Genomic DNA, 26,911 nt, shown 5'->3' with positions numbered 1-26,911 from the left:
GTTTTATAGGGACCTTTCTTGCATTTTAAGTAAGTTTAGGACTTGCATATCTTTTCTACTTGAATTGAGGGTCTGTTATGCTAATAATCTCTTGGAGTTCCTAGATATTTTCCTTGCTTTGTTCCTAAGTAATCAGGTCTGAAACTGCTGAAGAAAGAAGGTCAAGAGGCTTGGAGAATTGAAGCGAGGCATAAAGAGGAGTAAAGAAGAAGTTCAAGAACCTTTCTAGCATGAAGAGAGCGCTCAAGCGCTCATGTTGAGCGCCTGAGCGCCAAGTGGATCGTTCTGTAAATGATGCTAGAAAGGAATTGGCGCCTGAGCGCTCCTATTGAGCGCCTGAGCGACAAATGCCTTCCAGAGGCGCTTTTCTCACTTGAAATTGGCGCTCAGGCGCTCTGAATTGGCGCCTAAGTGCCCAGACTCGACCTGTTTGCCTATAAATAGGCTTTTTGTCATTTCTTTTGTAACTTTTGTCATTTATATACATTCCTAAATAAGTTAGAAGTAAGGTTAGGCTCTGGAGCTTGAGGAGAAGCTTTCTCCAAGTCCATATTCCAGGTTTTATCCTTTCTTTCTTGTAAGGGTTCTATAGTCATGCTTGGCTAAATCCCTTTTGCTTTGGGTTCTATGTGAGACTTATGATGTTTTAATCTTAATTCATATTTCTATTCATGAATCCTCTGAGTAAACCCTTGAATCTCATATCCATGCTTTATGTTTCAAGCTTGATCGCGAACTAGCTGCATGCTTTTCTATAATAGAACGGAAGTTTGTTATAGATTAGGGAGTTGTTGTGGGATTACCCCTTCTATGCTTGCTACTAGGAATAGAGGAAGGGTTGGGGTTTGTTGGCCTGAACTGCATGCTTAGTGCCTTTAGCAAATGTTTAGGTTGTCAAGGAATTGTGCCTATCTTTTGACTTGAGAGGATTGTCTATGCGCGGCATCGATAGATGATTGATTAGGCTAGAGCATAAAGGAGCGACTCAGAGTTTTGTGGGTAGAATATGTTGATTAGAACTGAATTAGTCAAGCAAGAACCTAAGGCATTCTCACCATTGATTATCACACACTTATCTTTGTTAGTTTTCTAATTAAGTATCACAACAAACAACCAACCTTTAAAACTGAATTTTACTCGCTTTCCTACCGTGAACTCGAGGTTTAAACTGAATGGCCGCACCAATTCCCTGTGGTTCGATAATTTAAAACCGGGTAGATTCTGTACACTTGCAGATTGACCAACAAGTTTTTGGCGCCGTTGCCGGGGAATTGTTTGTGGTTTTTGGTTTAAGCTTTTACTTTGTGGTTTTTTTGTTTTTTGTTTTTGTTTTTATCTTTGTCTAGAATTGGTGCTACTAATCTTTCTCTGTTTGAGTGTCACACTTTCAGGTTGCTCTCGAGAGAGACACCGTCATGGGTGGCCATATGACGGAGGAGGAGATGCAAGCCCATATTGAGGCGAGAATCCAAGAGGGGATCACCCTCCGATTATGTGAATAAGAAGTTGAGAATGCCAACCGGTCTCTTCGGGAACTCACTTCGGCTACCATGAGTTATGACTATCCCGGGAGCATTGTCTTTCCTGAGGGAGTGGGAAACTTTAAGTTGAGACCGACATTCATCAACTTGGTGAGCCAAAACTAATATGGTGGAGGTACTTTGGAAGATCCACATGCCCACATGGAGAGGTTCATCCGGAATTGCAACACTTACCGGGTGAACAATGTTCCGGCGGATGCAATTCGGTTGAGCTTGTTTCCATTTTCTTTGAAGGACACCGCTGAGGAATGGCTGAATTCTCAACCTCAAGGGAGCTTCACTACTTGGGAAGACTTAGCAGAAAAATTCACAACAAGGTTCTTCCCAAGAGCCCTTTTGAGGAAATTAAAAAAAGACATCATGAATTTTGTGCAAACCGCTGAAGAGAATCTCTATGAAGCTTGGGAGCGCTTCAAGAAGCTCTTGAGGAAATGCTCTCAACACAATCTCACCCAAGCTGAATTGGTTGCAACATTTTATGATGGTCTACAATACTCTTGGAGGTTTGCCCTAGATGCGGCTTCAAATGGGGAGTTCGATGCTCTTCCCCCACAAGCGGGGTATGACTTGATAGAAAAGATGGCAGCGAGAGCCATGAACTCTGAAAATGATCGCCAAACCCGAAGGAGTATGTTTGAAGTTGAAGCTTATGACAAGCTCTTGGCCTCCAACAAGCAACTCTCCGAACGAATAGCGGAGATTCAAAATCACATAAAGGTGACCAAGGTGGTCGGTGCTAGTGTAGCCCAAGTGGAGTGTGCAGCTATTGGAGGGCCTCATGTTAGTGATTTTTGTACCATAACTAAAACACTTGATCTTCAATTTTAGCTTCGGTAACTTCACGTTTTAAGTCTTTGTTCTATTTATACTTTAGCAGAGACGGCACTAGGGTTAGCTGGGCTAAAGAACATATTGATTCACTGAAATCCAAACGCAATCTTCCAAGATATGATTTGCGTAACAACCAAATAACAAGATAGAAACAAATCTTCAATCATAGATTTATTTCAACAATAAACAACCCGCAAAAAACTCCCTTTAATCAGTTACTTGAACCTCAAGTAACAACAAAACAAATCTTTAACAGATCACAGAAGGGACCCACGATGCACGCCAGCCAGTGAACGAATGTCCTGGCTACACAGAATCAGATGTCACGACATCTGCTTCGACATCAGGTTGTTTTTAGCAAAATGCATGACAACATAAGGAACAACAATCTCCCCCTTTGTCAAATTTTTCCTAAAAACAACTTCATAACCAGAGAGGGTAAAACACACAGAATCAGCAGCGGAACAAATAAAAACAACACCTCCCCCTCAAAACAATGCTTCTTCATACGCAGACATAGTGGAACTCCCCCTCAAATGAAGCATCCAAAAACCCACACATAAAAACTGCTTGAAGTACATAAATCATAGCCATAACAGTACACAAATACCAGATAAGTCTGACAAGAACACCAGTAGAAACTAGAAACTAAACAAACATAGCACTGTCACACTGTCTTGAAATAAACCTGCTAACTATTACAAACCAGGAGCAGAAACAGAAAACAAACACATATTCTTCAACAGAACCGTCAGGTCTTCTAACTACCAACTATACCAACTCCCCCTTTTTAGAATAAATTTGGCGAAGGTTGAAAAACAAGAAAATGAGCCAAATCAGAACAAACAAAAACCATTATTAAATGCCAGAAGATGAAGTCTCTTCTGCAAGTTCTTCAGATCCTTCCTCCTCAGCTACATCCTCAAGACCTGCCTCCTCTTTAAGCTTGAGAAGCAAAGAATCCACCTTCAATTTCCTCTCAGTAGCAACCTTGATAGATACCTGCAGTTCCTTTGAGAGATCCTCCGATTCAGCAATCACACTTCAAGTTCCTGAAGCAAACATTGAAACAGGAATTGATGTCCTGCGAGATGGCATATCAATGTCCAGGACATGGGGATCCAGGAACAAACGATGATCCAAAGTGATAGGGGTATCCTTAGGAAAAGTCACATCATCCATTCTGAGTATATCAGGATGCTGCTTCAGAATGATAGCAGTCAAGAGCGAAAAAAAATAAATGGGCAGCTTTACAACACAAGTTTCAGCATGTTTTAAAGTTTGGGAAACACCAAAGAGCCAAAATCAAAAGGAATCTCAGTTCCAATTCTGTAGATCAGCTTGACTAAAATTGCAGAGACAGCAGAGGTATGATGAGAAGGAATCCAATTCACCACTCCTATCCTGTTTAGAATAGCATACTTCACACTCAACAACCCTGTAGATAAAAGCTTCTTAGCCGGCCACTTCTTCACTTGTCTAGCAGTGAGTTCCTTGGCAACCCTGTCCAAAGACAGTTCTTCCTCAACAAACTCCACAACACTTCTTCCAAGGGCTTGGTTGATCACAGCAGGGGAAAAGGTTACACACCTCCCTCGCACATAAACTTTCCTGAATTCAGCACTTCCAGGAATGCCAACATCATCTGTCAAATTATCTAGGAACTCTTTCACTAGCTTCTCATAGCATTTTCCAATATCCATGACAGTCTTCCTTAGACCAGCCCGGTCAATGAGAGCAACAATCATCCTACACTCAAGCACATCCTTGCCAATCTCCCTTTCTTTTGCAATCCGACGGTTGCAAACATACTTCCACTTGAGAACATTCTCACCAGCATGAAAGGAAACATTATCAATAGGGAAAGAAGGAACATCGAAAGGAATTCGCTTACCAGAGAATTTCTTCTTCTCAGAAGTCTGAATGTCCTGGACATCAGCTTCAACATCTGACTCAGATTCCAAATCAATCCTTGGAATTTTCTTCTTCTCAGCAGTTTTCTTCACCTTTTTGTGAGAGGAATCCACAACCTTTTGTTTACCTTTGCTCTTCACATCCATAGTGGATTTGGCCTTCTTTTGTGAACCAGAGGGGGTGTCTTCAACAGAAACTCTTCTTCTCTTCTTCATCCTGGCAGCCACACTTGCCAGAGGAACATCATCTGAGTCATCAGCATCTGAAATTTCATGAACAGATGGAGGAGATTTGGTAGACTCCTCAGAAGCGACCTCCTCGTGGGCTTCATTCTCTTGTTCTGAGTTCTTGGACGCAGAGGATGAATCCTGAGATGGTGAATTCTCCTTATCAGGCACATTGGACACGGGAATTTCAGTTTGAGGAGAAGATGCTTCAACATCGGCCTCATCACCTCCAGAGGAAATTTCATGGGAAACATCATCAAACACTGGTGAGTTATGAGTGCCCTAAGGTCTCGCACTCGACATGTAGCGCTTTCTGGCGGGAGTTCTTGAATCCTTTCTTGCAAAAGCCTTCTTAGGTTGAGCGGAGGCCTGCGCATTCAAACCCATAACCTTGACTCCAGAAGAGGTCTTCTCAATCTTGCCTTTGATGGAATCTTGCTTTCCTGAGACTTGAGACATGGTGAAATATGGCAGTGTATGCAGGTTCAGTGAATTGATGAAAAATTGAGAGCAAAGACAAATCAGAATTGCAAAAGTAGAAAACTCAATCAGTTTTAAGATAGAAAAGTGGCCGTTGGTGATGATTATATAGCAGTTGAGTGGATGAGAAGCAATCATGATGATGATGTCATAACAGCAGTTATTGGTAGTTTCGAGAATACCCAATCTGCATCACAATAACCAACAAGCGTAGGTGATGTCTAGAGAATACCCAATCTGCATCACAATAACCAACAAGCGTAGAATTCGTATCATGTGTATAGAGAATACCATAATCACATGTACCATTAACGTATTTGATTATTCTCTTCACTTGCAAGAGATGACTAGTCTTTGGAGCAGCTTGATATCTAGCACAAGCACCTACAGCAAAGGTGATGTCTGGCCTGCTAGAAGTAAGATACAGAAGGCTACCAATCATACTCCTATATAGGCTTTGATCAGCATCTTCTCCTTGTTCATCCTTAGATAACTTGATATGTGTAGCAGCAGGAGTTCTTTTGTGACCAGCCTTTTCTAGTCCAAACTTCTTGACAATACCCCTAGCATACTTGCTTTGTGAAATGAACAGAGAGTCTTCCATTTGCTTAACCTGAAGACCCAAGAAATAATTCAACTCACCAACCAAACTCATTTCAAATTCAGATTTCATTTGTTGAACGAAATGTTCCACCATCGTGTTCGACATTCCAGCACATACTATATCATCCACATATATCTGTGCAATCATGAGCTTGCCTTTGTCGTTCTTTACAAACAGGGTCTTGTCTATACCTCCCTTGCAATAGTCATTGCTGACAAGAAATTCAGTGAGTCTTTCATACCACGCTCTTGGAGCATGTTTCAATCCATACAGGGCCTTCTTCAGCTTGTACACATGATCTGGATGATGAGGATCTATGAATCCTTTAGGTTGTTCAACATAAACTTCTTCACTCAAGGACCCATTCAGAAAAGCACTCTTTACATCCATTTGATAGAGTCTAAACTTTAACAGACATGCAACTCCCAGTAATAGCCTTATATATTCCAGTCTAGCCACTAGTGCAAAAGTTTCATCAAAATCCACTCCTTCTATTTGAGTGTAGCCTTGAGCAACCAATCTCGCTTTGTTTTTAGTGACCACTCCATTCTCATCTGACTTATTCTTGAAAATCCATTTAGTACCAATGATGTTCATTCCTTCAGGGCGTGAGATGAGATCCCAAACTTCATTCCTTCTGAACTGATCAAGCTCTTCCTGCATTGCATTTATCCAGTATTCATCAGTCAGTGCTTCCTTGAAATTTTTGGGTTCTACTTTAGAGATAGAGCAGCCATGAGCAATGAAACTTTTGGACCTGATAGTTACTCTTTCCTTAGGATCACCAATAATGTTTTCTGGAGGGCGATTCTTCTGAATTATGATGGATGAGGATTTATTTGACTCAATCATTTTTCCTTCTTGTTCATCTGCACTAGTCACAGACTCATTGTCGAGGTCAATCGCTGGGACATCGGCTAGGACATCAGCATCATCATCTTCACTCGCACTTGTCTCAGACATTTTGCTTGGTACATCATCTATAATAACATTGACAGATTCCATCATAACCTTTGTACGAGAGTTATACACTCTATAAGCCTTACTGTTTGTTGAGTATCCCATAAAGATTCCTTCATCACTCATGGGATCAAGCTTCCTTCTTGGTTCACGATCAACCAGAATATAACATTTACTCCCAAAGATGTTTAAATGTTTCACAGTAGGCTTCCTTCCTTTCCAGATTTCATACTGAGTAGATGAAGTTCCTACTCTAATAGTTACTCTGTTGTGGACATAGCAGTACTCATTGCTTCAGCCCAGAATCTCTTTGGAATCTTTCTTGCATGAAGCATCACCCTGGTGGATTCTTGAAGAGTTCTATTTTTCCTTTCAACAATACCATTCTGCGAGGAGTGATGGGAGCATAAAACTCATGACTTATTCCTTCTGAGTCGCAGAAATCAGAGAATTGAGTTCTCAAACTCTATTCCATGATCACTTCTGATTCTCACTACAACACTGCTTTTCTCAGTTTGAAGCTTCAGGCAAAGTCTCTTGAATATCTCAAAAGTCTCAGATTTTTCTTTCATGAAATCAATCCACGTGTACCTGGAAAAGTCATCAACACACACAAAAACATATTTTTTACCTCCTAAACTTTCAACTTGCATAGGCCCCATTAGATCCATGTGCAACAGTTCAAGAACCTTTGTCGTGGTTGGTTGTTGGAGCTTTGCATGAGACATCTTGGTTTGCTTTCCAATCTTGCACTCTCCACATATTCTCCCCTCACCAGTTTTCAACTTTGGTAGACCGCGAATAACTTCTCCAGAGATGATCTTCTGCATGCACTTAGGGTTGATATGGCCCAATCTCTGGTGCCATAGGTTTAGCTCATCAACTTTTGATATCAAACATCTAGAAACTTGTGCCTTCTCTGGTGAGATCCACATGTAGCAGTTGTCTTTGGATCTGATTCCTTGCATCATTACTTTATGATCATTTGTTGTAACAACACACACTGCCTTACTAAATAAGACATCAAGTCCTTGATCATAGAGTTGGCTTATGCTGATAAGATTGGCAGTCAATCCTTTAACAAGAAACACATCATCTAGATCAGGGGATCCAGGATTTACCAGTTTTCCTATTCCCTTGATTTTTCCTTTTACTCCATCTCGAAAGGTGACAAAGTTGCTGGCGTATCCTCTGAGATTTTCAAGATAGTCCTTGTTTCCAGTCATATGTCTTGAACAACCACTGTCAAAGTACCAGTCTTCACTTGATGAAGCTCTGAAAGATGTGTGAGCTATGAGGCATGTCACTTGGTCTTTGGGCTTCCAAGTCTTCTTGATCTGTTTCTCCTTTGAACCCTTCAACACATTCGGTGTCTGAGGATAACCATAGAGTTTGAATCAATAAGGCTTTATGTGACCATTTCTTCCACAATAATGACATCTCCATGGGTTAGACTTAGCACTTTTTAGCTGAGGACCCCTATGTTGAGGCTCATGTTGGGACATTGGGTTTGACATCTGATAGTTGATGGGATTATTAAATTCATATTTCATTTTAGCACCAACAAATTTCTTTGGCTGCTTCTGATTTTCCTTATTGGAAGTATTGTAATTGAAGCCAATTCCTTTCACGCTCCTCCCTTGTTTGCTTGTTTCCTTCAGAATCTCATCCAGCATGTCAGATCCACTATTCAGCATACGCACAGATTTGTGAGTGGCTTCAAGTTTATTTGTCAGAGTGACCACCTTTTCCTGAAGTTCTGCATTAATTACCATCAGTTTAGCCTTTTCTACAGTATCAACATCCTTAAGTTTTGTGTTCCATTCATCAAGATCATCCTGCAGTTTATCAATAGTCCCTCTCAGCTTTTCATTTTCTGACTTGAGCTGCTCTATATTATCTTCTTGCTCTTTCAGAAGTTTGCATGCTTCTTCCCATTTAGTGTGCAAAAGCCTGTAAGTCTCTTCCAACTCTTCATCTGTCATTTCTTCATCACTAGATTGTGAAACATCAATAGTTCCTGAGAAGGCATTAACTCTGTTAGCAGAGAGTTCTTCCTCATCCTCAGTGTCTTCATCTGACCATGTTACCACCATGCTTTTCTTTTGCTTCTTCAAGTAAGTAGCACACTCAGTTCTAATATGACCATATCTTTCACATTCATGACACTGAACACCTTTATTCTGACCAGATTTGTCTTCTTCTTTGGTCTTTTTCTGAGAATTGAAGGGCTTGAAATTGTCAGTCTTAATGTCCTAGACATTCGACCTGTTTCTTCTATCTATCTTTCTCAGTGCTCTATTAAATTTCTTTGCCAGTAGAGCCAGAGCTTCAGATAGATTCTCACCTTCACAATCAGCATCATCTGCATCATCAGTGTTGGAAACAAAGGCTATGCTTTTACTCCTCTTTTCAGGCTTCTCACCCAACTTCAACTCATAAGTCTGTAGAGAACCAATGAGTTCATCAACCTTCATGCTACTGATATCTTGAGCTTCTTCAATAGCCGTGACTTTCATAGCAAATTTGTTGGTAACAGACCTTAAGATTTTCCTTACAAGCTTCTCATCAGACATGGGTTCTCCTAGAGCAAACGAGGCATTGGACAAGTCACGTACACGCATGTGGAATTTAGAAATAGTCTCATCCTCATTCATCATTAAGTTCTCAATCTGAGTAGTAAGCATCTGGAGCCTTGACATTCTTACTCTGGTGGTGCCTTCATGTGCAGTCTTCAAAATCTCTCAGGCATCCTTTGCCACAGTACACGTGTTGATCAACCGGAACATGTTCTTGTCCACTCCATTAAAGATAGCATTCAGCGCCTTCGAGTTTCCCAGAGCAGCTTCATCTTCATCCTTTGTCCATTCTTCTTCAGGTTTCTCATCTGCATTTGAAGTACTTCCCTTAGCTTGCACTTTGATGGGATGACTCCATCCTCTGACGATGGCCTTCCAAGTCTTGTTGTCAATATACTTGAGAAACGCGGTCATGCGAACCTTCCAGTAATCATAATTGGTCCCATCCAGAATTGGTTGCCTGTTAACCGATCCTCCCTCCATATTTTCCATGAGAACCAGACAAAATCTCCCTGGAGCTCACCCAAACAAAACAGGGGTGCCTGCTCTGATGCCAATTGAAATTCTAGTCATATAATATAGGCTTAATCCAGTTTTTGGTCCCTATCCTTTGTCATAAATATGGCTTTAGTCCCTCGCCGGAGTAAAGGTGGGGATTGGTCCCCAGTTTTTTGCAAAATAGTTAGCTTTGGTCCTTCCGGCCGGTTGGGTCAACGCCGGAGCTCCGCCAGCTAATGTGGCCTTTGCCACGTCAATTAATGAGCTTATGTGGAATTTTTATTTAAAAAAATTTAAAAAAACCCAGATTAATTACCATCATTCAATCTTCATCTTCATCATCCTCAACTTCATCTTTTCTTTCTTTTAGAAACCAAGAAACCCAATCTGAAACTTGCCCTAATTAAATTAAATTGATCTTCATCATCATCATTTCACCATCTTCCTGAATCAAACCAGTGATAATTGAAATGCTCCCTCTGGAAAGACTTTCTTACGTTGAAATGAAGGAGACCAAAAATAAAATATTTTCATATCCATTCTTCAAATCAAAATCGAAAAGAACGGTGAAACTACACATCAAAATCAAAACTAGAATCGAAACTAAAAGGGGTGCCTCCCATCAAGCAAATACAAGAAAAAATCAAGGTCAGTGACCAAGATTAAAAAACAGGAAGAAAAATAGAAGCATAGTTACAGGGGTAAAACAGAGGAAGCAGAACACAAGAAAAAGAAAATGGAGCACAGCGTGAGGGCCTCCACATAATTTTTTTTTCCTTCCACATAATATCCAAGAAGAGGTAGCTTATGTCTTCGTCCAACAAAACTTGCCGCACTCTCACAAGCAACAACCACGCCCAGCTAGGAGAATCACAGCACCAACAGATACTCAAGAACAGAATCCATAGACACCAACCAAAGATCCAGCGCTTCAAAAGCTCAGATCTGTCACCACCAAACTGACACCTTCATCGCGCGAGGTTCAGATCCGCGCTTCAGGTCCTCGATCCCGTCCACTATCACCACCGTTCTCTGCAAGCCTGATGTTCTTTCAACACAACGTCAAGATGGTGATGGCTGATAGAAGATTCGTGTTCCTTTTGATGTAAATATCCAGCCTTTACCCATACCCGCGTGGAGGAGGTGGAGGGTTTGGAGTTCTGAGTATTGCAAAAGGATTTCATGAAGGAAGGGGAAATAGAAGGTTGGTGGTTCTTGATGAATATCGTGTCTTTGGGTACTTTGGGTAGTTTATTAGATTTAGGGAGTTCATGGGTTAGAGTTATGATTTTGTGGCATTGGAGTTCTGGGTATTGCAAGAGGATTTTGTTGAATTTCCCCTTTTCAATGATTTTATTTAAATAATATATGAGGTTAATTAGGGACATTAATTACTGGGGTTAATTAATTTTTTTTTAATAATTTCAATAAAAAATATATAAAAATTCCACCTAAGCTCATTAAATGACATGGCAATGCCACATGAGCTTCCCGGAGCTCCGACGTTGACCCAACCGGTCGGAAGGACCAAAGCCAACTATTTTGCAAAAAACTGGGAACCAATCCCCACCTTTGCTCCAGCGAAGGACTAAAGTCATATTTATGACAAAGGATAGGGACCAAAAACTGGATTAAGCCTATAATATAATCAGATATCTTACGAATCAAATAAGTTTTTCATGGCTGTGTAAGTTTTTAGATCACCACGTATCGAGTCATAATATGTTATAGAAGCATCTGAGGTATTTGTGACAATCAACACCCAATGCTCCGTACAAAAATGATGAGTAAAAAAACACCTAAATGACACATTCATATCAAATAAATATAAATGTCAAGTTTACCAAATATAGACTCACCCACAATTGTAAGGTGCGAAAAAGATTCTATATGGCTCCTCATTCACTAAGAGCGCATCAGCTATATACTGCGATTGTTTAGTTTCATAAACACTTAATTTAAGAGGAGACAAAAAGCAGAACCTCTCAGCTAATTGGTTTGGGAGCATAACTTGATCGTACAAAAACCTGAAATAAGTTCATTAGTAATATTTCAATGTCTACACACAAGACATAAAACACTATAACATATTTCAAGTTTTATTAGTACCTCATATACACACAGATAGCCGATGCACTTAGTTTTTGATGGTCGACAATTTCTTTCACTTGCTCTACACCAATTAACTATGTTAGTTTGCAATTGAATAAGCTATTGTGCATCTTTATTTCCAATTTACTTCCTCGTGCCAATACATTTTGTGCATGTGTCCAAAGAAATTTGCAATTGGGAAGTTTGTGCACATAAGAAAGCAATGGCTGAAAATTAAGCTTCTTATTCTTAGACGATTCAGCAAGCAACGTCTCAAGTTCAGGATTCTTGAAGGTTCAACTCTAGATTCATTAGTAATATACCAATGACACTATCACATACATTCTTCTCAATGTGCATGACATCTAGAAAATGTCGTACATGTAATGATTTCCAATATGGCAATTCGAAGAAAATTGATTTTTTCTTCCAACCCCGTTTGGGAAGTTCTTCTGCAAAATCCTTACCAAATTTACAGTTCAAGTGTTTCACTATTTAAAATAGAACATCACCATCCAATGACATAGGAGCTATTCGTTGTTCTGAGTTCCCATTGAAAGTCTTATTCCATGTTTGATACTGATGATTAAGATGCAAAAATCTACGATGAGCGAGATAAACATTCTTCTTACAATGTTCCAACCAGATTGAATTTGTATCATTTTCACATATAGGGCATGCACATTGTCCTTTAACACTGTATCCTGACAGATTACCATAAGTTGTAAAATCATTAATAGTACCGAATAAAACAACTCTCGGTGTGAAACGTTCTTCCTTAAACCTATCATAACTTCCACACCCAGCTCCCATAGTTGTTTCAAGTCCTCAATTAGAGGAGCCAAGTATACGTCTAAATCATTTCCTGGTTGTTATGGCCCAGAGATTAACATTGTCAACATCATATACTTGCTCTTCATGCATAGCCATGGAGGTAGATTATAAATCATCAACATCACTAGCCATGTACTATGGGAGCTACTTTGATTGCTATGTGGGTTATTTCCATCAGTAGACAATGCAAGGCGTAGGTTCCTTACTTCTTCCCCAAAAAGAGACTCATCATCATTAATGATTCTCCATTGAGGTGAATCTGATGGGTGTCGAAGCATTCCATCATCAATTCTTCCTTCTTCATGTCATCTTAGGTTCTCTGCATCTTCTGCGCTATTGTACATGCCCCTAAACCTCGATATTATGGGAAAATACCATGCCACCTTTGCTGGAGATGATCATTTTTCTTATACCGGGAGGCTGTACATCGAGGACAAGCCTTTAACGTTGCATATTCGTTTCGGAACAAACCAATCTTTAGGACATGCCTCTGTTCTCTCATACCTCAATCCAATTGAACAAAGCATTTTATTAGGAAGAACATTATCCTCTGGAAGCATATCTTTTAGGAGATTTAGTAACTCCGTGAAGCTCTTTTCAGTCCATCCGTTGCCGGCTTTCAAACTATACTATTGTAACACACCTAACAATCTTGTGAATTTAAGACATCCATCATATAATGACGTCTCTGCATTAGTTTTTAATTTGTCAAACATCTGTGGACACTCTCAAAAATCTTCTTCAACCATGTTGACGATCTCTTCAACACGATCACACTCATCATATGAATTTGTCTCGGCATCAACATTGGCAGTATGACTCACATTAGCCTCAAAATTACTAGATTCATGTCTTCTTTCTCCATGCTTTGTCCAGCGTGTATAACTTTCATCAATTCCATAATATAGTAAATGCTCTTCCAACATAGTTACATTAACTCGCCTTGAATGACAGCAATCTAAACACGACCATATTATACTATTGCAGTCCGCAGCATGCTCAACTGTAAATGTGATAAACTCTTTCACTCCATCCTCATATTCCTCCTACTAACGATTGGCTAACATCCACTTTCGATTCATACTTTTTTATCTATCAAACAAATAAATTAATCACAACTACCGGTACAAAAAGGAGCATAGATTAATCTAGAAGGTTGTGAATATGTGCCAAAAAACTTTCATCCAATCAATCTATCAAAATAAGCAATCAGTCCATATTATTGACAACTATTATTTAATGAATTCAACTCTAATTCTAGGATGTTTAACTGCATCTACATGGTTTGAGCTAATAGCATCTTATTTGATTTACTACCTCTTAATGACTGAAAAACAATAGAAAAAATACTTAACATTTTCAGTCACAAAAGGATTTTAAGTAAATGTAAAATGAAAGTTATCTTGTTGGGCGCATAGAGTTAAAGCACTTACCAGGCATTGCACTTTAATTAATTTGCTAATTTCCATGAGAATGTCAACTGCGACAAGAAAATGAATTATTGACAATGAGAACATCATCAAAACAATTAATGATATACATTCAACAGGAAATGCATTGACTATTACGATGAGTTTGGAGTTTTTCTATAATCATGTACATAACAGATAGAATCATAATTTGGGTACTAGCAAGCATTGGCTATTACAATGTTATTCAAAAAGATAGGAAATGCATTGGCTATTACAATGCTATTACATTAAGATGTGCTTTTAAAAAAAAAACGATATCACCAAGATGCTATTTACTCAATTCAAATTGCAATTCTGCATCTTAATTCGTGAAGGATTAATTCGACTTGAAAATAATTTTAAAAGGCAATCCATATTAGTCATAAGGTTATGATTTAACACAAGAAACATAAATATGTAGAATTCTGCTATAGCAGCACCACTAACTCAGCTACACAACACACTTTTATGTAGCTAAACAAGCCTCTCAAACGATAACCACATCAAAAATATAAGCTTGAAATTAGAAACAACCAGATCCTTTTCGATGCACACTATTAATCAGTCAAAAAGAAACTATAGCTGAAGGTACCAAAGGAAATTCAAAACTGAGCATCGCAATAGGTAGATCATCATACTCAAATATATCTATGACAAGAACTTTGGCATCTAGTTGCTTAATATCAGCCTTCTTTTTTTGTCACATGCGATCTAGTGCACTATCAGCATCCCGCTGAAATTGGGAAACAAGAACACAAAATTAAAACATAGGATATGCAATTCATAGAAACAATTCATCAAGGTGGCTCAATTCAACAAAACATTTCAGTATATTCCAAGCAGAAAGGGAACCAAATATGTTACCAAACATTTTCCTGACATAAATTTAAAACACAAACTAACTGGCAAAAACCCCACGATCTAGTTCCTAATTAAATAATATCAGATATCTTTACTTCAATACAAAAAATTAAACACATGCTCATCTAAAAATGCCCAAAACTCCATTTGAGACTCTGTTAGTTAGTCAAGACAAACACATGCTTCACTAAACCAGAAAATACTAATCGATGACAAAACACTAGTACGCCAAGGGATAAAAATTGCATATCTATCAACCTTGTACTGCCCAAATACCTCAAACAGTGGCAATAGAACACAAGCAGAGGAATCGTTTCCCAAAAAGGTCACTCTTATGTAGCCCACTTTAGCTTTAGTAAATGAAAAAGAAATTCCTAATGCGTGGCCCTTGTTTTGGACTACATAAATAAACCCTAGCCATGATTACGATTTAACTCTCTCAGTCCAAATAGGAATTATGTCGCTAATTGGAAGGAGTAACAAACCTAGAACAACGAGGAAGATGAGAAGAGCGTCGAACTGAAAAATAAGACCAGAATCACCCCCCTAAGCTCAGTGACAGCGCGCGAGAGCAAGGAAGAGTCACTCCAAGAATCGCTCACACAGAAGCAAAGACTGAGAATTCGAGAGAGGGAAAAGGAAAAAAATTAGGCGCGACTAGGGTTTTTTGGGGGAAAAAGTGTATTAACTTAGGAACCGGTTCGCCCAACTACTACCCAACACCGAAATTTCCAAGTTGGGTAGCGATTCACTATTTTTTTTAAAAAAAAAAATAGATAGACCCCTTCATAATTTTATCTTATATAACATTTTGGGCAGCATTTAACACTGACCGCTACCCCATAGCCGCTACCTAAATCCCTTTTTGTAGTAGTGATTATTACTGTGGCACTTGCTCACTCATGGACACTACATCAACTTGATGTTAACAATGCTTTTCTGTAAGGCTCACTTCATGCAGATGTGTACATGACACAACCACCAGGGATTATCCACATTCAGTATCCCAATATTTTTTGCAAGCGCAACAAGGAATTTATGGTCTGTGTCAAGCATAACATAAATATGTTCGAGACTTGTTGGAAAAGTTTGACATGACGGGGGCGAAATCTGTTTCATCTCCCCTCTCACCTTCAGCAACATTACAACTCATTGATGGGACACCAGCAACTTATGCCACATCTTATCACACCAAAATATTGGTGAACTGCAATACCTAACTCAAACTCGTCCAAACTTGTCTTTTCCATTAACAAGCTATCTCATTTCATGCACAAACACATTGGTCTTCACATGCAACATCTTAAGTGAGTCTTGCTTTATCTCAAATTTATAATGAATATTAGGTTGCTCATACAGAAAACAAATGGTCTTCAAATGTTGGCTTACACTAATGCTGACTGGGTTGACAATGTAAACAATCACACATCAACATCTGCTCATATTATTTATTTTGTGGAAATCCAATATTATTGTAACACCCCGATTTCCAGGTGTCACTTTAGTAACTCAAAAATAAACTTTACGCGAAAAACCGGTATATTCTTTTTCGATTCCTTTTTAAATTCAAGCGACATAAAATATAGACATAACCCAGCATCTAACTAACCGATGTACAAACATATATACATGTACAGCCTCAGCTGCACGTCAACGTCACGCGCACTCGCAGTGACCTCAAAGTAGTGTGCCCGTAGGCAAATATGTACAGAACCAGTAGTGTCAGTAAAAAGATCATAAGTACAGTCATCCAAGAGAAAGTCGGCTCCAAAAATGGCCTAAACAAAAGACCCCTATAGTCCGACAGACTCTCTGTGATTCCTCATCAAGAGAACCACACAAAAAGCCATGCATCGGGAACCTACCCTGTCCCAAAAGTAAGACGAATCAGAGCTCTACACAAAAAATGACGCTGCCTAACCTACCCTCCCAATACCGCTCATAGCTCCTCCTCCTCTCCCTCGTCGCTCGGCGAGTAGCTGTCCCCACTGCTGTCGGAGTCCGAGTCGGAATCCACCGTGATCATCTCAGTGTCCAAGTCCACCACCTCCCTCCTAACTGTCCTGCGCACCGTCCTAGTCAAGCCCGTCTCAACATCCACCTCTCCAGTAAGAACATCCTCCTCCACCACCCGAACCAGGGGTTCCACACGGTAGCCGCACGGTGGAGTAAAAGGAAAACGACGTGAGGCAGATGGAACAACTGACTCCCTCTTCGGCTGCACGAGCCTCGAGGACGACGCCACGTCGGTAGGGTCGATAGCAGTAGCAGGAGGTGGCGCAACAGGTGTAGCAACAGCAACCTCGATCTCGGCTGGGTCCTCGTCATCGGAAGAAGATGAAGTCGGAGGTGGTGCAGGTTGTCCTCGAACAGTACCTGGTCCACAGCGAACTGAAGGCGGCAAGTCAAAGCTCAGCTCCATGCGTCGTAGCACTCCCCTCGTCAAACGTCCACGCTCGTCTGTCCGGTCCTCCATGACCCTTCCCCGGTACGTCGCCCGATGACCCGCAACATCGATCACCCAAGCGGTGGGGGCATGACGGTCCACCAACTCATACCTGATCCCCCTCGAGGGAGAGACCATCGAAAACCAGTCCGCCATCGACATCTGGCAGCAGGCCGACCGCCCAAACACAAATATGAAACCAAAGCCAAAGCGCTAGGGTCAACTCACGGAATAAAGTAATTATACACTCAACATGTGATTGGAATATAGATATATATGTTGATATATATATATATATATATATATATATATATATATATATAGATAATCCTAGCATGTTATTGGCTCTAACAAAGCTTCAATAATTCAAATAGCATACAATTCCAGTCAGAGTGAATGTATGCGTGAAATGCAATTCATTATGATCCGGATAGTTCAAGTGGGATGGGCAGCATCGAGTCAGTCCTAACACCGGCCTAGTGTTTAACCATTTCCGCTCGGGTGTCACTTACAAACCCATGCATAGTCGGATCAGCCCCAACCACCCTAGGTCGTGCCACTCTGCCCGCTATGCCGAAGATACACCCAGGTGTTCTTCGATGAAGGCAATCCCCAACCTTCGTGAAGCATTCCCGTTCTTCACTGTTCTTGAAGCATTCCCGTTCTTCACCGAGGCCCAATCTTTCGATCGTACAACCCCCAAATGATGCATGATGCAATATGGTTAGCCAAACATCGAATCGTCCTCCCAACGCAAGTGTTTAGCTCAAAACCCAATTTCAAAACCCAAGAGTTTAGTGTCGGTCAATACAACACAACTCCAACAACAAGAGTACTAAAGTACTCGGTGAATTTCAATCATCACCGTGGCTCACCCCCCTGGTGTCCAGCAATTCTCCAGAACCCACAACAAAAGTCGACTTTTCCCCGTCTTTCGCAATCATTTTCCCCTTTAGATTCCCTATGGTTTATTCGTTAATAAAAATGTTTCGAATTGAATTAGTCAGGTTATTAGTTTAATTCTTGAATACTAAATTCTCTAAGGTCTCTAGTTTTCGAAATTCTATTCATTCTAAGTTTTCCAAAAACCCACCAAATGTAAATCCCGGGGAAAGTCTAAGTATACAAACAAATGGCTAAGTCTCAAACCCCCTGTTTGAACTTGCCTAGGGTTGTTTCCCCAACCCGAAATATCAAAGATAACCAGTTCAATGAATCCCCACTCCGAAGTCGCGTCAAAACGCACAATTCAATAACATCTCAATACCATAAGTTATGGAAAACCTCATAACATTAATTCATCATTATAATCAATATAAAAGTAAAGCATAAGTCGAATTTATCGACGCCTATCATGCAGTCTTAGCTAAAAGGTAAGTTGCCCTAACCTCGAGTTGCTCCAGCCTCGTGGTCTAAGTTTCCTTCACACAATTGCTCTGAGAAACCCAAAGTTCCTTCAACTGAACCTCGGAGAAAACAAAGCAGAAATCCAACAAAATTGATTAGCTCGATCACAATACAACTCATTAACGATAGACAAAGCATTGAAGCTTCAGAATACAATAATCGAGTACGAAAAGACAAGTTTTCGAAAACGAAAAACTCCCCCCCCCCACTAACATGCTCTCGGCCAAAAGAGGAAAAGAGCTCCGGCTCTTTTTCTTCGATCTAATCTGATTACAAGGTAGTTTTAGGGTAAAACTAAGGTAAAGAAACTGTCGGAAAAATTTTCGGACGATCGGATCGAAATACGGCTATTCAGGGGCGTTTTGGTCCAAAATAAAAGCTCAAAACCTCAAAGTTAAAGCTTCGGAAAACAAATTTGACAGCGATGTTCCTAACGACATTTGTAGAAACTAATCCTAAAGGCACGAAGTCGGATTGCGACTTTTCGACATTAAAGTTTCGATATGTGCACAAAAAGGGTTTTGAATCAGTTTTTCAGATCCTTGACAACTCGATCAAAATCGGCGAATATCGGCGCGTGTTCTAGGCTCTTGGGCAAGTACAGAAGATATCCCAAGCGAAAAATCAAGAAAAACGGATAGTTTTACGAAAAGCTCGAAACTTTGAGCACAGAAAGAGATATAGAAACGCAGTAGAAACAATGATCAGAGGTAAGAATCAAGCTAGTTACCTCGATACCTTGAAGTAGGGACAAACAGCTCGAAGATCGGTCGAGTTTCGGCGAAAATCTCTTCTCCTCTTTTCTCTCCTCAACCCGCGGCCTCCTTGGAAGAAAATGGAAGATATTTTGAATTTTTCAACTATTTATAGGAAGGTGAAATCGCGGAAAAATGAAAATTTCGCGATTCCGATTTTTGCAGCACGTTCATCGGTGAATTCTAAGAGAGATTCTGGCGACAGAATTCCAGAACTCAAAACAAATCTCTAGAATTAGGGAAAAACGATCTCTAAAACCTCAAAAGCGGTGTAAGTTAATCTGTCCCGAAAAACTACTTTTTGCTGTGAAGGTCAGACGACAAAACTTCATTCTGAAGAAAGATTGGAAACATCGAAACAAATCTGGCAGCGCGGACGGAAACTTCGTTAAAATCTCCGAATAGAAAAATTCTTCATTCAGTGATTGAATTTAGGGTTTTGAAGCAAAGAAATTAGCGTCGTCGGACTTCCGAGAAGTGAATACTATCGTGCGTACAGTCCAGGGTTCCGAAATGAAACACTGGTCGAAGCAAAAATAAAGAGAACTTTTTAATTTTTCCAAGGATTTGAAATCTCACTTAAACGTTGCTTTAAGAGCGAAATTAGCATATTCTGGACACTCTCGCTATAAGGCAGGTGTACAGACGACTCGCACTAACTCCTAAAACAACTATGAAACATTCCTCAAGCAATTCCTGAACTTTCTTCTTCATTAATCTTTCTCAAACGACGAACTCCTGTCACGCTTACACTGATCGTACGCGTGAGTCGGAAAGTAACTAGTTCTGTAAATCCAGGTCTTACAATTATGGTCTTCCAAAAAGCAACGCACAATTGCTTGATCATCCATGGATGTAGAATACAGGGTTGCTACATCAACTGCTTCAGTATTTATGAGGCTCACAAATCTCCTCTCTGAACTTGGTACTTCATTTCTTCTCCTCCGAAACTACTACGTGACAATGTAGGCGCGACCTACCTCTATCCAAATCAATGTTTCGTTTAAGGATGAAAATTATTGTAGTAGACTATCATTTTGACCGAGAGCAGGTTCAACAAGGATACCTTCAAGTTTCTCATGTTTCAACAAAGCATCAACTTGCTGATCTCCTTACAAAATTGTTTAGCACCACACATTTTCATACTTTAACAGACATGATACGAGTTGTTATTGGAAACTTTAACTTACGAGAGCATGTAGAAACCACAACCAACTCAGCAACTTCTAGATAATATCTTATAGATTTCAAAATTTAAATCTTATAGATATTGTATTTTCTGTTGTAGATAGATAATATAGTTTATGTTATGGATAAGTCTTAATTGTTGTATTAACAAACTCAACTTACTTATTCATAAAATTTATGATTTGAGATATACTAGTGTTTAAATATTGATATACATATTCATTTGAGATATACTAGTGTTTTTTACCTGTATGTTGCACGGGGAATATGTCTATTGTACTTGATACATAAATCAATACTTTGATTATTAAAAATTAAGATAATAAGAATGAAAGAAATTGTGGCGCTATGTCCTCTTTATGTGTTGTGTTTTTATTTGTAGACTTATGCGGTGGATCCACCCACCAACTATGCACGTTATGTATGATCTGTGTGGTTTATATCGTTATTCTGCGTAGTCTTAGGTTAGGAGGTCGAAATGCCTGGGGGATTAAAAGGGAATGCTCGAGTAATCTTTACTCTTGCGATCCCGACCTGACGAGATAATAGTGTGTAGAAAAAAAAAAAAAACTACCCAAAATTACGTTGCGTGCTCACTCCTAAGTGATGGAGTAAGGTGAAGTCGTCACTTAAGGAGGGGGACGCCACAGGCTTGGTATTAGAGCAGTGATTCGTCGGCCTAGGGTTAGAAGCCTACTAGGGAGTCTATGATAGGTAATTGAGGTCATAGGAAACTAATCACTTAGTGAATTTCAGGAAAGGATGACAGCAGCAATGGCTAGAGCTATTGAACAACTCACTGCTTTCTTGACCGAACAAGCGGAAAGAGCCGGGAATGGAGGTGGACACCAACCGGCAGCGAAGGATGTTTACCACAGATTGGACAAGTTTCTGAAACGAGATCCACCAAAGTTTGAAGGGGGTTACAATCCCGACGGAGCGTATGAGTGGATCCGAGAGTTAAAAAGGATTTATGAGACGTTGGTATGTGCTGACCCGCGTAAGGTTGCTTTTGCTAGTTATTTAATTTCAGGAGAAGCTAGGACATGGTGGACTGGAGTAAGAGGAAGGATAACTCCAGTGGAAGGAGCCATAACCTGGGAGATCTTTAAGAATGTGTTTCTGGAAAAGTACTTCCCGGCGGATGCGAAGGGAAGGAAAGAGATGGAATTTTTAGAGTTAAAGCAAGGTATGATGTCAGTAGGAGAGTATGCAGCTAAGTTTGAAGAACTGTGTCGGTTCCACCCACATTATGGTGCAGCGGCTGATGAGACCTCAAAGTGTGTCAAGTTTGAATATGGACTGAGGCCAGACATCAGGACTGCTGTGGGACATGACCAGATTCTGAACTTTGCTACTCTAGTAGAGAAGTGTAGGATTTTTGAGGAAAATGAGAAGTCCAGGAAGGAGTACTTGAAGGGAGAAGGTGTTAATAAGGCGCCGAAGAAGAAGGAAGGAAGAAGGAAGCCCTACTTTAGGCCACCCGAGCAAGTAAGAAATCAGTTCGGAAATCGAACAGGAGGATTTGGATTCCACAACAGGACAAGTGGATTCAATCCTAGCAATCCATTCTGCGTAAGGTGCCGAAAGAATGGACACCGCGCTCCGGAGTGTAGAGCCGTGTTAGGGGAACAGGCTAGTACACAGGCTAGCGGAAATGGGAATCGAAACCCTACCGCTACAACAGGCGAGGGAAGTAGCAAAGGTGCACCGACACCAAAGGATAACCGGAAGTTTGGACGACCTGTGAATAAGAGGAAAGTGTTTGCAATGACACTGGAGGAGGCAGTTGAGGCGCCAGAACTTATCCAAGGTACGTGTTATGTTAATAGTTTTCCTTTAAGTGTTTTATATGATTCGGGTGCAACGCATTCGTTTATATCACAAGAGAGGGTCAAACAATTAGGTATACCAGTGACAAGTTTGGCGTGGGACTTAGAAGTAAGTACCCCAACTAGAAATACCTGTAGAACCTCGAAGGTTTGTAGAGACTGTAGGTTAGAAACCTTAGGAAGAACCTTTAGGCAAGACTTAGTGTGCTTACCCTTAGAAGGATTAGAAGTAATATTAGGAATGGATTCGCTAGCGGCCAAAGATGCAACCCTGAACTGTAGGAGGAAGACGGTTACTTTTGGGACTAGCGAAGGAAACGCTAAGCGGACTAAGCGAACCGAAGAGGTAGGAAAAGCGCCCGAGAGCGAATCGAACGTACTTTTAGGAGCACTAGATGCGGATAGGGACGACTTAGGTATAGAAGGGATACCCGTAGCAAGGGAGTTTCCCGACGTTTTCCCCGAGGAAGTATCTGAGTTACCACCAGAAAGAGAAGTCGAGTTCTCTATAGACTTAGTTCCTGGAACGGGATCTATCTCTATAGCCCCGTATAGGATGTCACCGGTGGAACTAGCGCAGTTGAAGAAGCAAGTGGAGGAGCTTATGGATAAGAAGTTTGTGCGGCCGAGTGTATCCCCTCGGGGAGCACCAGTTCTTTTGGTAAAGAAGAAAGATGGTGGCATGAGGTTATGCGTAGACTATCGACAACTAAACAAGGTGACCATCAAGAATAAGTACTCGTTGCCTAGGATTGATGATTTGATGGATCAGTTAAGAGGAGCTGAAGTCTTCTCCAAGATAGATCTGCGATCCGGATACCATCAAATTCGAGTGAAGAAAGAAGACGTACCGAAGACGGCCTTTCGGACAAGATATGGGCATTATGAGTATTTAGTCATGCCGTTCGGAGTGACTAATGCACCTGCGATATTCATGGACTACATGAATCATATCTTTAACCCGTATCTCGACAAGTTTGTTGTGGTCTTCATTGATGATACTCTGATCTACTCGAGGAGCAAGTGAGAACATGAAGAACACCTCCGAATAGTATTGGGAATACTAATAGCGAATCTGCAAGTGTACAGATTGCTCGGAGTAATAAAAAGATCGAACCACAGAGATTGCATAGTTTATACTCTAAATTAACTAAACTTTGAATGAAAGGACGTGAAAATAAAAATAAAAATAGAGAGATGAATGATTGTTGGTATGAAACTTAACTGCAATAAAATAAAAGAAAGCAAATAAACGATTGAAGTGAATTCAATTTAAAAAGGCGCTAGGGATCCTGATTTCGTTAACTCTCTCCCTATGTATCTCCCCAATCAGTTATAATTATGAATCAAATTAATTATCAAGGTGCTAAACCTAGATGTCCACTTATCAATTCCTTGCATAAATGTCCCTTCCAATTAATTAGTGATAGCTAATTCCTTAGTACCTAATCCTAATTAATTAGAGATGAAGTTCAATTCAGGCAAACACGAGCAATTTGTTACCCTTATTCCTAAGGCGCAAAGACCCTTGCCCAATTTCTCCCCAAATCCCTAAATTCTACCAATTTTCCAATTGCATAGAAAATAGTAAGACAAACTATTGCAATAGAAAGTTTCAATGAAAACAGAGGAGTAGTTCAAGAAATAAAATAGAATCCATAATCATAACTAAAACTTGGTTCAAACCATAATTTGAAAGAAAACTAGATCAATCACCCTAACTCTAAAGAGGTTTAGCCAAACATAGCCATAAAAATTACAAAGGAGTAAGAAAAACCTATGAAAAATTCGAAGCCGTTTCGTTCCTTCTACTGTAACACTGCTACTGCGTTCCTAATCCCCCCTCACGTTCTTTAGGTTTTCAATATATATATTGTTTCAGCCAATCCCTTTCTTTCTTAACTTTTTAAGCACGTGACATCTTTTGGGCTGATTTTGCTTTTGGTCCAACACCCTGCCACATGTCAGCCTCCGATTGGGCCAAGCTTTAAGTAAACAATTAAGTGCTTCGCGCGTACCATTCTTACGGTGGACCACTTCCTTGATCCCGCCATGTGTTAGACAACAAAACTGCAGCCATCCATCTCTGCAAGTGCATGATAATTCTCGTGATCCGTCATCACAAAATCAGCTCCCCTTTATTAATCCGAAAATCTAATAAAATATGAATAAAAATCATAAAAATTATAGAAAAATACTGAAAACACATAAAAATAATAAAATGCATGAAATAATCCTAAAATGACCTAAGATGACTAAAATATCCTAAATAATATATTAAAATGCATAAAAATAAGCTAGAAAAATAACTTAAACACCCGGGTCATCAAAGTGAACGACAGCTGTACGCCAAGCTATCCAAGTATGAATTTTGGTTAGAATCTGTGCAATTTTTAGGACACGTGGTGAGTAAGGCAGGAATAGCGGTCGACCTAGCGAAGGTAGAGGCAGTTAACTCATGGGAAGCACCCAAGACGGTTACGGAAGTGCGAAGTTTTCTCGGACTGGCAGGATATTACCGGCGATTCATCGAAGGATTTTCCAAGATCGCGATGCCATTAACCAAGTTAACAAAGAAGGATCAGCCTTATAAATGGACGCCAGAATGCGAAGCGAGCTTTAAGGAACTCAAGAAAAGGCTAACTACGTCGCCGATTTTGGTATTGCCCGATCCCGCAAAGGAATTTGAAGTGTATTGTGACGTGTCAAAGATGGGACTAGGATGTGTGCTAATGCAAGAGCGGAAAGTAGTAGCGTACGCATCAAGACAACTTAGACCTCATGAAGTGAATTACCCCACTCATGACCTGGAGCTAGCAGCAGTAGTGTTTGCGCTCAAGATCTAGAGACACCACTTGTATGGTGCGAACTTCACGGTGTTTAGCGATCATAAGAGTCTCAAGTATCTATTTGACCAAAAGGAGTTGAATATGAGGCAAAGGAGATGGGTAGAATTCTTGAAGGATTACGATTTCAAGTTACAGTACCACCCAGGAAAAGCAAATGTGGTAGAGGAACTGAAGCTATTGGAAGCGTTCAGAGACCTGAACCTAGTTGTGGAACTGCGACCAAAGCAGATGAAGTTCGGTATGGTTGTGGTAACAAGCGAATTTCTAGAGGAAATTAAGCGAAGTCAAGAGGAAGACCAGGATTTTCAAGAGCAGATGAGGAAAAATGAAGGCGAGAAGCTAACCAAAGGGAGAGACGGATTGTGGAGATTCCACGAGCGGATATACATCCTGGAAGACAAGGAGCTGAGAGAAAGAATCTTGGAAGAAGCGCACAGAAGCTCTTTGAGCATACATCCCGGATTCACCAAAATGTACCGGGACATGAAGGAAAGATTTGGGTGGCCCGGAATGAAGAAAGACATCTTGAAGAAGGTAATGACCTGTCTGACATGTAAAAAGGCGAAAGTGGAGCATCAGAAACCCTCTGGAAAATTGAGACCTCTTGAGATACCGGATTGGAAGTGGGAGAGCATTTCCATGGATTTTGTCACAGGATTACCGAGAACTCAGAGCAAGAACGATGCTATTTGGGTAATTGTAGAACGACTCACAAAGTGCGCGCATTTCATAGCGGTTAACATGACATACTCACTAGAGAAATTTGCAAGGATATATGTGAAGGAAGTAGTGAGACATCATGGAATACTGGCAAGCATAGTTTCGGATAGAGATCCGCGGTTTACATCACAATTTTGGAAGAGCCTACACAAGGCCTTGGGAACGAATTTGAAGTTTAGCTCAGCATATCACCCCAGACGGACGGACAGACGGAAAAAACCATTCAAACGCTGGAAGATATGTTGCGAGCATGCGTTTTAGAGGAGCAAGGCAGTTGGGAAGATTGTTTGCCATTAGTGGAGTTTTCATATAACAATAGTTTCCACTCAAGCATAGGAATGACACTATTTGAAGCATTGTACGGGACGAAGTGTAGAACCCCGTTGAGTTGGTTTGATGAAGGAGACAAGTTAGTACTAGGACTCGACGTAGTGCGAGATATGTCGGAAAAGGTGAAAGGAATTAGGGAGAAGCTTAAGATAGCACAGGATAGGCAGAAAACTTACTATGATCGTAGGAGAAAACCCTTAGAATTTGAAGAGGGAGACCATGTTTTCCTCAGAGTTAACCCAATTACAGGGATAGGAAGGTCAATTAAGTCGAAAAAGCTTATATCAAAATATTTAGGACCTTACCAGATCCTTAGGAAGGTAGGAACATCAGCCTACCAGGTGGCACTACCGCCATCTTTGTCAAACTTGCACGATGTGTTTCATGTTTCCCAAACAAAGAAATACATCCCCGACCCTTCTCATGTGATAAAACCTGAACATATACAACTCAAGGAGAACTTAACACACACGGCCGAACCTAAGAGGATATTGGATAGGAGGATGAAACAAC

The 26,911-nt window shown here is 40.4% G+C and overlaps 2 protein-coding genes and 1 non-coding gene across 3 annotated transcripts; 1 reads left to right on the top strand and 2 right to left on the bottom strand.

Moving 5' to 3' along the window:
- Nucleotides 1–1,883: 1,883 nt before the first annotated feature.
- Nucleotides 1,884–1,990, bottom strand: LOC130716451 (small nucleolar RNA R71). Its single transcript, XR_009012063.1, has one exon. It is a non-coding gene; the product is annotated as a small nucleolar RNA R71 (small nucleolar RNA).
- A 1,240-nt stretch (nucleotides 1,991–3,230) lies between these two features.
- LOC130712734 (uncharacterized) lies at nucleotides 3,231–4,972 on the bottom strand. Its single transcript, XM_057562554.1, has 4 exons — nucleotides 4,810–4,972; nucleotides 3,665–4,740; nucleotides 3,444–3,572; nucleotides 3,231–3,374 (listed from the first exon to the last, which is right to left on the bottom strand). Exons 1-4 carry the CDS (start codon nucleotides 4,970–4,972, stop codon nucleotides 3,231–3,233), a joined length of 1,512 nt encoding a protein of 503 aa, XP_057418537.1.
- A 16,469-nt stretch (nucleotides 4,973–21,441) lies between these two features.
- Nucleotides 21,442–23,526, top strand: LOC130712733 (uncharacterized). Its single transcript, XM_057562553.1, has one exon. It carries the CDS (start codon nucleotides 21,442–21,444, stop codon nucleotides 23,524–23,526), a length of 2,085 nt encoding a protein of 694 aa, XP_057418536.1.
- The last annotated feature ends 3,385 nt before the right edge of the window (nucleotides 23,527–26,911 follow it).

The sequence above is a fragment of the Lotus japonicus genome, chromosome 4 (genome assembly GCF_012489685.1).
Source record: "Lotus japonicus ecotype B-129 chromosome 4, LjGifu_v1.2".
Lineage (NCBI taxonomy): Eukaryota > Viridiplantae > Streptophyta > Magnoliopsida > Fabales > Fabaceae > Lotus > Lotus japonicus.
This window is presented reverse-complemented; position numbering and strand designations above follow the sequence as displayed.

Bases quoted from the DNA above. Each gene is read 5' to 3' on its own strand.
- LOC130712733 (XM_057562553.1), top strand. From the start codon at position 21,442: ATGGCTAGAGCTATTGAACAACTCACTGCTTTCTTGACCGAACAAGCG.
- LOC130712734 (XM_057562554.1), bottom strand. From the start codon at position 4,972: ATGTCTCAAGTCTCAGGAAAGCAAGATTCCATCAAAGGCAAGATTGAG. The intron at 3,573-3,664 runs GTGTTTCCCAAA...ATTCTGAAGCAG, and splicing joins CTTTTGATTTTGGCTCTTTG to CATCCTGATATACTCAGAAT. The intron at 3,375-3,443 runs GTTTCAATGTTT...AAGGAACTGCAG, and splicing joins CTCGCAGGACATCAATTCCT to GTATCTATCAAGGTTGCTAC.